Source organism: Equus caballus, chromosome 4 (assembly GCF_041296265.1).
Source record: "Equus caballus isolate H_3958 breed thoroughbred chromosome 4, TB-T2T, whole genome shotgun sequence".
NCBI lineage: Eukaryota > Metazoa > Chordata > Mammalia > Perissodactyla > Equidae > Equus > Equus caballus.
Window position 1 is genome coordinate 51581258 of NC_091687.1, and position 12257 is coordinate 51593514.

The 12257-nt window shown below is 35.2% G+C and overlaps 1 protein-coding gene across 9 annotated transcripts in view; it reads right to left on the reverse strand.

Moving 5' to 3' along the window:
* DGKB (diacylglycerol kinase beta) overlaps positions 1-12257 on the reverse strand; it is a 675344-nt gene that overhangs the window by 509063 nt on the left and 154024 nt on the right. For all 9 annotated transcript variants that reach the window (XM_070264567.1, XM_023639309.2, XM_070264566.1 and 6 more), the window contains one exon: positions 2346-2499. In XM_070264567.1, the coding sequence (XP_070120668.1) occupies positions 2346-2499 (154 nt within the window). The remainder of the gene's footprint in view (positions 1-2345; positions 2500-12257) is intronic.

Sequence of the window (12257 nt, forward strand, 5' to 3'; positions counted from 1 at the left end):
AGAACACTGGTAAACTCTGATACCACATTTTAAGGACAGACCTAATGGAACACATTCAGAGAAAAACAGCAAATGCGGTGAGTCCTTTCAATTCATGATGTAAGGGGAATTATTCAAGGAACTAAAAATATTTTATGGGTAAAGATTATGATGCACATATAAGTTATTATATATTTTGAAGAGATCAAAATAATATTATGTGGAAGGTGTACACTTGTTTTAAAAAAGCTCAAACCAAAATGTGATTGCTCTAGGAAAAATACCTTTTTCATTTTTTTTAAAGATTGGCACCTGAGCTAACAGCTGTTGCCAATCTTCTTTTCTTTTTTTTCTGCTTTTTCTCCCCAAGTTCATAGTTGTATATTTCAGTTGTGGGTCCTTCTAGTTGTGGTATGTGGGACGCCGCCTCAACCTGGCCTAATGAGTAGTGCCATGTCCGCGCCCAGGATCCGAGCTGGAGAAACCCTGGGCCACCGAAGCAGAGCCCGCGAACTTAACCACTGGGCCACGGGGCCGGCCCCAGGAAAAATATCTTTCTTCATTAACAGAAGAGAAAGCAGCACAACATAAGGCTTATTAATAATGCATCTCTTCATCAGATTGCCCAAGTGTTTTTATGGCTCAACTACCTATTTCTTAGTTATATGTTTAAAAATTTTATTATTAGAGTGCCAGTTATTAAACTTCTCATCTCTTTACCCACACTTTGATATTCTACTTTGTGATACTACGGCTGGAAGTCTCTAGACCAGTGGCTCTTCTGGGAACTCTAGGCCCCTTTCAGGGGATTTGTAAGGTCAAAATGGTTTCAATGATGATTCTGAGATATCCTTTGCTTTTTTCACTCTCATTCTCTCATGAGTGTACAGTGAAGTTTTCAAGAGGCTATATGAAATATGATGTGGCAACACGGAAGCAGATATGGTTACTCAGCTGTCTTCCCTGAAGCTAGTATTAAAGACGTTTGCAACAATGTAAAACAATGCCACTCTTCCCACTAATTTTTTTTGGTTTTTGAAAATAGTCTTTTTCTAAAAGGTTTGCTATTTTTTTAACATGTAATGGGTTGATCATCGTTGTTTTTAGAACGTCTCATCTTTAATATGGTAAATAGCAATAGATATCACCCACATAAGCAAAAACTCTTTGGGGCCTTCAGTAATTCTTAAGAGCCCAAAAGAGTCCTGAGATCAAAGAGTTTCAGAAACGCTGCCGTAGACTACGCTTCTCCATTGCCAGCTGGAAACCTGTTGGGTTCACAGGGGGCACTAGAGAGATATGAGAAGGACGGGGAAGGGGCTCATTCCTGCTAGTCTATCTGCACTTCCTGTTAGATCTCTCCAGCATTTCACCCTTGCAGCACATGGTTCCGGCAGCAATAGGCTCTAGTCTCCTGCTTATTTCCACCCCAAGAAAGACACAGTGAGCTCCTGCTACATGGTCCTGCACAGACCATAGTGACGCTCCTAAGAGGTCTGACTTCCATGGCTGCAGGCCCCTCCTTGAGCTCCTGAGCTGCCAAAGCCAGCCAGAAGTGTCCCCTCCACAGAAGACCAAGGGCAAGATCTGCCAGGCAACACTCTCTCCTCAGAACTCTGCATCCCAGCTCTAAGAGGTCCTTCCTCCAAGCTTCTGCGTTTTGATTTCTCCAACCTAGGGGCAGCATACACTTTCTGTGGTGTTATCTCTGCATTACCTCAGTGTTCACCTTTGCTTTTTCAACTCTCCAACATTGTTTAAACAATTTCCTATTTCACATTCTCTAAAGTAATACAGTGAGATTTCTGTTTTCTTGACTGGGTAGAGAGTGATACAATTTGCAAAAGGTATTAATGTATTAGACATCTCTAAAAAGCTACACTAATGAGAGAATCAATCATCTCTATGGTGACAAAAATTTAAGTATCTAAGAGAAAAATCAAAACTCTGTTCTGAGCTTACAAATCTAAAACTGTGAAAGTATGTTGGTAATTGGTGGAATTGATATTAAATATTATGTCTTCTACATCTAGCTGCTTTGTGACTACATTTTTATACATACATTATCCAGTCATTTACAAGAGGACTTTTCCGTATTTGATGGAAGTATCTCTTAAAATTATTACTTAAACATAGACTTCTAAGTCAATGAATGACAAGTGATGGATAATAAATTATATTTTCTTTAATATTTAGCTATTATTAGATTGGAGACATTTTAAATACTTTGCACAGTCTTAGGATGAAAGTATGAACACAGGGGATTTTTAAGCAAATCATCTCTTCTCTTACAGAGAAGTTGATACTGATTTTCCCTTTGCGGTTTCTACTATATTTAAATTTTTAAAGTAAATAGTTAAACTTACCACCAGAAAGGAGAGCAGGCTTACTTTTTACCATTGGACTAGAATGAGGAAACTTGTTGCTAAATGACATGAAAAGGTGTGCTGTGAAATCATCGGGAAGCTCGGCTTCCAGGAATGTCTTCATAAATAGCTTGAAACCTTCAAAATCTATCGTCTGAAAAAAAAAATGTTAAACATATATTTTAAGACTCAGCGAACGTTAGGATTTTGTGCTATGTTCAAAATCATTGTAGAAGAAATGACCTCATACATTTTTATATCCAAGTCTACAAAAGGAAGGTAAGTATCTGAGAAATTGATTGGGCAATTGCAGGCCAACATTGGTGATTAGATACATATGTCTTCCCTGTAGCACGGTACCAGGAAAAGCACGAGCTTTCCAGTCAAACATTTCTGTTTTCACCGTATCTGTATGACCTTAAAATCTTGTTCTTTGAAACTTAGTTTCCTCCTCTGCAAATTGGGAATAATATTCCCAATCCCACAGAGTTGTTGCAATGATTAAATTAGGCAATTAAGAAGAACACGCCAATGCAGAGTCACGAATACAGCACGAGGACTCCAAAAGAAAGGAATTTCTCTGATCTCCTTTCCTTGTCTCTAATGGTGAATAGTGTTTTCAACAATTGGAAAAATGGTTAACATTAAAGTTTCACCCCAACACCAAGATCAATTGATTTAAAATTCCAAAGTGAACATCTAAAACTTCCTATGCAGACTTTCAAAGAAATATATTTCAAGATCCTTGTCCACCCTTAATCACTTCAGGGCTATAAAAGAGTAGACATGTATTTCGAAAGAATTATTGTTTCATTAAGAGTCTCTAGGATGTTCACTTGGGGAAATGATGATGGAAGCAAACTTCTAGCTTCAAGTTAATGAGGAGATTTCACAGGAGCCACCTGGAGAGCTTGCTTTCTCCAAGCAGATGAGGACAGGGGGCCAGGATCTGACTCCTGCCTGTGTAACTGAGGACAAGAGTGCAGGTGCTTTGGGGCAAAGGCAAGTAAAATGGTACTGTATTGGGCGTGGCCAACACTCCTTATAACTGCAGGGACAACAATGCATAAATTTTTCCTGGGAAATAGATGTAGACCACATGGAAGAGAGGGCCAGTGGAGTCGTGTTGGGTCTTATCTAGTAGGACATCAAAGGAACTAGAGACCTACCGAGAAGAAGCTGGAATAAACCCACATCTCTCCAGATCTAAAGAGTGCAAGGATGATGGGTCTCAAAGGAAACCCTTGAAGGGTATTTTTTTCTTACCCAGTTTAACGTAACTGAGATGAAACTAAAAATAGGGCAAAATATTAATTTGGAAGAACTGGTGCTCTTAATTTTCTTTAAACTCCTGGACAATGAGAATAAAATTAATTTCTTAAACTTCTATTTTGGATATACAAAGGCTATTTTTCCTATGTTATAATATAGGGGGATTGCGGTAGAGAATGACTAATTATATTATTGTATTATTTTGAATAAACCTAAAATGGAATATGACAGGGATATTGGTAGAGAAAGTAGATTTTTGCAGATTAGATCATGTGCCAATTAAGTATATGTACCGTGTAGGCTTTTACACCTAGTATAATCTCAAGCCAATAAAAAACAAAACCAAAGACTTCTCTTTATTTCTTAATAATTCCAAGCCTCTGCCTAGCCCTGAACCTGACATTTTAGTCTTGCTTTACTTATTCATTCTCAGAAGGGCCATTCAGACATTTATATTGGTAACAGTAACAAGGCTTCATTTTCTTCCATATTTAATAAATCACCACCAACAGAGAATATTGTAAATTCTACTAACAGACTGAACCACATAATTAAAAATGATGAATAGTATAAAAATCTAAAGAACAGCCTCCAGTAGCAGATATAATATCAAAAAGCAATTTGCCAAGGTTTCAAAATACATAGATGAGGCCAACAGCCAGACCAGCATATCCAAATAAGTTTTCTTAAGCAGGAGCATCGATTCTTACTAATTAGGGTTTCTAGAGATGGCCTATCTAAAAAGTAACCCACATGCAGTTGGATGAGTGACCAAACAGTGATGGATAATCTTCAAAATGTATGAAGACTCATGGGGAACCAGGAGTTAATTTTATCACAAAGTTATACGATGTTTATGTGATGAACATATTCTTAAGCATTGTGTTTAAAAGCAAGGTTAGTTATAGTTGCTCTTCCTTCTGTACCCTAAGCCGTTGTAGTTAGCACTGTAGTTGACAACATAACAGATGATAGGAGCATGGTTTCAAAGTCAGACTACCTGGATCAACTCTCAGATACAACGCTTTTTAGCGGTGTGAAGGTGGGCAATTTATTAAACTCTCTGTGCCTCAAATTCTTCACCTATAAATAATAATAATAATACCTACCTCTTGGTTGTATAGGAGGGATTCCAAACAATATTTGAAGAATAAGCCTCAAAATCACATTAACTTAAATGTTTTCGTATACATTTAACAAGTCATTCCATGGTTCATTGTTTTATGGTCATTTATTTTTTTGAGAAAGCTGATAACAAAATATTTACAAAGGACTGGATTTGCTGAAGTTTTCCTCTGGTTCTTCTTTTGGAATAAGATTATATTTTAAAATGAGACTATTTTAAGCCAAGAGTTTAAGGGGTAACATAGGAAAACAACAACCACCAACCAACAAACAAAAACAAAAACAGGGATTTCAGAATAAAACAATTTTATTTCATATTCCAATACCTCCACTTGCCACCTGAGTGGTTTGGAGCAAGAAATTGATCTGCTCTTTTAAGGAAACAATCTGCCATATCCCAAGTGTTCACTCTTTATAGAGACTTCACCCACATAAAACCTCCTTGAAATTGGCACTTATGACTTACTGATGAAAACCAGAAAAATACCCAATCGAAAGGCAAATATGGACTGTAATGTATGGCATCCATCTTAATAAGGAAGACATTACTTCTTGGTCCTGCTTTTTGGAGTTTTCAGAGAAACTTTCTGAATTTTCTCAAGTGTTAGGCTCTTCCTTACTCAGCAAGCAAAAAATAGCTTGGTTTTATTCTCTGAGAGCTCTAAGCCTTAACTTCATCCATTTAAGGTCAACGTTTCAGGGTTGTTGCCTACATGTAATAATAAATTGATGAAATGGACTTAATGTATCCTTGGGCACACAGTATGTAAAATAAATAAAATAAAAGGAAGCACTGGTTTGAGATTAGATGGATTTTTTATTATCTTATTTTGTTCTTCTCTTTATTCGTTCAGAAAACTGGAAAATTCACTGCATCTTCCCAGATCAAACCTTCAGTTTTTTGTGTCTTAGATATTTTGCTATAATTATTCTGTTCCAGGCAACATAGGCAAATTACTGCTTTCAGAAAGCAAGCATTTAAGAACAAATTATCTTATTTTAAAAAATAAAAGCCTGTTACAGATGTAAGAATGGAATAAAATTTCCTCAGTTCTTAAATGATTTCTATGAGATGATGTCATGCGCTTTATTAATGATGATCTGAATTTCTTTCTCCAACTTCTTTACATGTTGATGGGAGCAAACTTCCTTTCTTTTACATTCCTGTCATTATATGCAGCTCACAATGTTACAAAACTCAAATTTCTTTAAAGCCAAAAAATAGATGCTTCAGTGTTTCCAATTCATTGAGGAATTCTTCTTCAATGTCTTTGTTAGCTAATCCATCTCCTCTTTTCTTATTAGACAAAGATTTTCAAATCTCTTCTAAAATCCTATGTTGTCCAAAATATCAAACATTTCTGTAAGTGGATACCGTCCTCAATCTATACATTTTCCTTATCTCATGATTTAGCAGAACATTTCCAAATTTAGGTATCTTATTTTCTACTGCTGTCATCCAGCAGCAGTAGAATTGGTTTTTGAAGACTGTGATTTTTAAATAGAATGAGATCATTTATATGCATATCAATGGAAACACTAATGAAAAAAGTTGGGTGGGACTTAATTGAATGAGTGTTCAAAAATCAAATTGGCTGTCAGCTCAAACAGAGACATACACACCAAGCAGTGTTTAAAGTTTTGAAAACTGCTTTTCCATTTTCTTTTTTCCTTCAGGAGCAGCCACCAGACTATTTAGGGAGATAACATAGAGAATCTGTAAAGAATACAGACTGAAGGAGCTGCTCAGATGTTGCTGCCAAATTGGCACAAGTTCAAGTCACATTTCTATCTGCCTTTCATTCTTATATCTGACCATCTGGATCCTTTGGTTTCAAATCCCTGCTAATACTAAAGAAATAACACTAGCATTCATCCAAGTAGATTCAAAGTGAATGAAAATAAATGTCGTCACTCTATCACCACTTGAATTTATTTTGGCAGTTTCAGGGTGGAGATTTTCTCATATTCAGCAAATGTTCATTGTGCACCCACTCCGTACTGGTCTCTGTTCTAGATGTTGGAGCAAAAATGTTACAGGAACATGCAAAAATCCTTCCATCAGGGGGCTTATCTTCTAATGAAGAAACTAAGAAAATAGCAAAATAAATAGGCTAAATGTACAATGTCTCATGGTATTAAGTGTTGTAGAAAAAATAAAGAAGGAAAAGGTTTATACATTTAGGAGGGAAGGATCTGTGCAGTTGTAAATCTGATGACCAGGAAATGAAAATCTGTTCTTTGAATAAAGATTTAAAGGGGATGAGGAAGAGAGCTTTGCACATATTTGGAGAAAGAATATTCCAAACAGACAAAACAGGTAGTGCAAATACCCCAAGGTGTAAAGATGCCTCTGTTTTAGAGGAATTCCTGTAGGAGCCAGTGAGGAGGAGCAGGAGGCTGGAGCAGGAGTGAGGGAGGACTGGAGTAGTAGGACAGGAGGTCAAGGATCCGATCTTTGGTGGTGTGTGCACTGGGGCAGATCAGGTAGGATATTAGACCATCAATAAGAGTTATGACTGTAAGATGGGGTGAGAGGAATGGTCACTGGAGGGTTTGCAGCAGGAAATCACAGGATCTGATGTATTTTAATAGGATCATATGATCATAATAAGATCTTTATCTCAGAAAAAAGATAATCCACGTCTGACTTTCTAACAAACTTGTATACACAGCTAATTAATAAATGATCTTTAAAAGACAAAAATGAATCATTGAACTAATATAGATTAAGTAACTAGCAAAAACTGTGAACAAAGAAATAACTTTAATTCATTAATCAAAAAATGTTGATTGGGTGTCTACTATGTGTATATTACTGCTAGCTACAGAGTAAAAGAACTCTGATCAAATGAGGCAGGCAATACCTAAATTAGCTAGAGGTTTTCTTTCACCATTTCCATTTCATTTCTGCTTTCTAATTTATATTATTAATTAATTATGTTAAATTAAAAATTTATTTAAAAGTATATAAATTAACATGTAGCATAGCTAACTTCCTGAGATTTCAAAACCGCATTTTTATATTAAAATACTTTCAGAGACATTTGTATTTTTAAATGTCTCATTTCTTATGCTTATCTTGTACTGCAATTGATTGTTCATTATTTCAGATTTCAGAGAGCTCCTTGATAGTCCCCTACAACTGCCAAGTAGAATCTTCCTTTAACAAGAAAGAGTGAAAAGTGTGAAAACCTGAATCTATAAAAATTAGTTTTGTCAAATGAAAACATTTTTACTGCTCAGAGGCACATAATCCATTAACTGTAGCTTTACTTAAAACTAACATTTATTAAGACTAAGTAGAGAGAAAATTAGAAATGTATTTTTTAGCGAAAGATGATAAATGGCAAGAAAAACAATGCTACTACAAGTTATTTTAGGAATTGTGAAATGCAAATAATGGATTGGAAGAATTTTAAGCAGAATATTTTAATCATAATTTTCAGTATATCTCATAATCAAGGATCTGTATCTAACTAAATTTTGTACTTCAGTTGGAATCCATTTTAATCTAGTATGACACTGTCTTGTCTGTTTTATAGTGTCATCACTAGGACATGTGTGAGCTGTTACTGAAGCATACACACAAATGTTTTAAAGCTATTTTCTCCTTGAAAAATAAAACCCAGTAAAGATTTCTTGAACAACTATGCATATACAGTTTTCATTAATAATGTCAGTTTTTAATTATTGCTGACTTATATGTTCATTTTTAAATAAAATTTCCAAAGAGAGTTCTTTTAATGCAGATGTGTGTGCAGGCAGATTTACAAGTGTATCTTCTTCCCTGCTAGACTATAAGATCCAGCACAACTTTGCATCACACAGTGTTTAACACTGCGTCTTTCACATTGTAGAGGTCTTACGTTACATTAGTGTCTTACATTACAGTATATATTTGAGGTGTGGATACTAGAATAGTAAAAACAGCAAAATTGCACTCAATTACCTCTTTGTAGGCAATCTAGCAAGAAAGAAAATTCATTCAAGTGGAATGATAAGAATTTGTGAAATAGAATAAATACAAAAAGCTTCTCAGCAGGAGTATATTCTTTCACTTATTAAATCTCAAATGAGATTATTTTAAAGTATAATAGTGTATGGCTATGTATTTAATATTTTAGCAGATTAAAACTAAAAAAAAATCAACAAAACGAATGCTAACAAAATAACCAATAATTTGGAAGGTTTTCAAATATATACTATCCTATAAATTCTGTTCTTTTTAATCCATCAAGGCCAAAATCTACCAGAGTTAGTACTAGGAGAAACAGCAAGTTGAGAAGGTGTAGAAGACCAGGAAATAGCCAACATGTAAGAGTGAGGGACTGAGATTTTACAACTGGGTCAGGGAACCCACTAATTATTCTCAGGGCTTAAGAATTCCCCGAGTTGAAGCATTCTGTCAGTAATTTGTAAAATAGATTTATTAGTTTGACACTCTTTGGTAGCAAAGATCAGCTTGACCATTTCTGTTTCTCCCACAGGACCAGACACAATATCTAGTATATATTATACGAGTAATAAATGCATTTGGGATGCAATCCAATAGCTTCTTTCTGTTCCAAATGCTTTTCTCATTTCCTGTATGCTTATCTCTTATTGGTGGATATATTTATGCCAAACTACTCCTTAAAGCCTCTAATCTCTCCTTTTAATCTTTATAGTCAGTGATATGATCTATTATCCATAAATGGAAAGCTATTAGAAATATGATTGAAAAGTTTGTCCATATAATGGAAACACTATCTAAATGTTACTGTGCTCTAGGAGATACACTAAGTATGCACCATGTATGCTATACTTTAATCCTCACGGTAACCCAGTCAATAGATGCTATTATCACTCTAAGTTATAGATGAGGAAACTGAGGCTCAGAAAAGTTAAGTAAATTGCCCAAGGTCAAAATCTCCTAGTTAGCACCAAGGACCTAAATAGTTCTAATTTCAAAGTCCACTCTGTTATAGTTAGTCAAAGTATAATTTTACAGACAGATTTTCCAATATTCACACGTGGTACAAGATACTTTGCCACTGGTTTATCACTAACAAATGTATTGACTAGTCTAACAATAAGCTTGCCACTCTAGAAAGAAGGATATAAAATAAAGTATAAAAATAAAAAGTAATGGTATAACTACTCAATTGCCCAATCTTGAAAGCTCTGAGTTGACTGCCACTCCTTATGTATACTTTGACGTTCCAAGTATAACCTATTATTATTATTATTGATCTTATATCTGAAATGTGTTCTAAATCTGCCCCCAGGCCCACTGCTGTCCCAGTTTTCATCACTTGATTGGACTGCCTCATACCTGGTACTCTTTTCTACTTAAGCTTATTGTCCATGTTGCCTTCAGAAGTGGAAAAATTAACTTGTTGATCTTAAATATATCATTTGTGATTTCCTTTACCTATTAAAAAAAACTTAAAATCCTTACACCTTCTAAGCCTTTCTACTCAAATCTCGAGATTTATTTTACCCTAGCATCCTTCAGTTCTCTTCCACCCAAAAAAGCTATTACTGATGATGAAAATGCACAAACAAAAACATTAGACAACCCCTAAAAATAAACTTCAGGTGCAGCAAACACCTAAAGCGTTTGTTCTACTTGTCCTTGGAAAAGTGAAAAATAATCACCTGAAGATTTCGGCATCACTTTTTTGTCTAATCTGCTTTTTGACTCCTATATAAATTGTCTAATAAATGTTATGAAATAAATGAAAAAAGAATCTACCTAAAGTGTTTAAATATTACTTTTCAAAATTGGCTACTATTAAACTAAGGAGAGCTATTAGTTTGTTTATTTTCCAAATTATTTAAGCTTGTTTTCAAAACTCATTTGTAGAGAAAACAATTGGAAGCAATCAGTATAACTGTATTTTATGCACCCTGAATATTTACCTATTTTTAAACTTCTATATCTTTATTATAGAAAGTTGGGGGAGAAATAGACAGATACCTTCTAGCCACTTAAAGTAGTCAAATCATTAATCTAAGCTTTCAATTTAGGATAAAGATGTTCCAGGTGGTCCATTCTCAAATTCTAAATGTTTTCATAGATATACGGCAGTGTATTTTTTGTAAACGTTGAAATTTGATCCTCAGTGCAATTGCTAGATATCAAATTGATTTAATTACGATATGATGTAATAATTAATCTCAAACGTATCTATGTAAATATCTTCTCAAATTGTTGGGCATGGTTCCATTCTATGCTAGAACAATTGTCTGAATGTCGAGGCATAAAAACTGAGGCTACACAGTGAAACAAAAGTTGCTATATATTTCAACAATAATTAATACATAATCAATATCAGGTTAGTAACAGAATTGTAGTAGGCATTTTATTATTCAGTTTGGTGGTGTGTTTTCAAAAGTGTGTTCTGGTTGTAGGTTTGACAAAAAGAGGAAGATGATTGAAATTATGTTGATAGCAAAGGGAAAAGAAGCAGAAATATCAGTTAATGCGTTACTTCCATTCCTTGCTAACTAATTGTCCTTGCCATTCGTGCAGTTGTGGCAGGTGGAGTAAATATGACAGACACAACACCTCTACTATCAGGACAACCTTCTGGATTGAAGCCAGGGTTGGCAGGGGGAGCATATCACATGTCATGTCCCCTATTCCTACCTCATGGTAGAAGGAAATTAATACAGAGTTGGAAAAGACATCAGAGTTATATTTCTTCCCTTTATAAGAGAGAAAATAGAGGATCTGAGAAAATCGAGGTTATAGGATTGATTAGGGATGCATCTCAGCTATTCTCACTTTCACCTTTCATACAGACTCCCGAACTTTTGTATGAAATCATTGTTGGTAGCTAAAGCGTGACCAACAGCTACCGCCTCTAAACATCAATGAACACCTTTGTGTCAGAAACAGAGCAATTTTACATTTATTTTGGAATTTAACTCTTTTAACAACTCAATAAGGCCAATACTCTCTTCATTTTATAGGTGAACAAACTGAGACTAGGAGGGATGAAATAACCTGTCCAAGACCTGCTAATATGTGGCAGATGTGGGATTTGAACTCAGTTCGGCTGTACTCCTAAGGCCATGTTTTCTCTGTTATGCTTTCCAGATGCTTGCTTTAACAGGATTGGTTGAATTTGGTTCTGGAAGGACAATTATAGATTACAATAAAAGGGTGTTTATACCATTGCTAATAATTATATCAGTGTCAATATCCTTGTTAAAGACATTTAAAATATTACATTAGGCAGCAGCACCACAAATTGTAGGTTCTGATTTCCCAGGTTTCTTATTAAGGGATTGAAGCAACTCACTTGTCTGAAATGCAAAGGTCATACACATTAACAGAAACTATTGTACAGAGGACCCAGTGCAAAGATGAGGGAAGCCCAGGGAGCGATAAAAATGTAACTCAGTCTTGGGGCAAGGATCATCTACGGACAGGAAATGTAACGAGAAAATCTTACCCTCACAGAACACTGATAGACAAAGAACACATAAATATGCATGCTCTCATTCTTTTTTCCCTTTGGA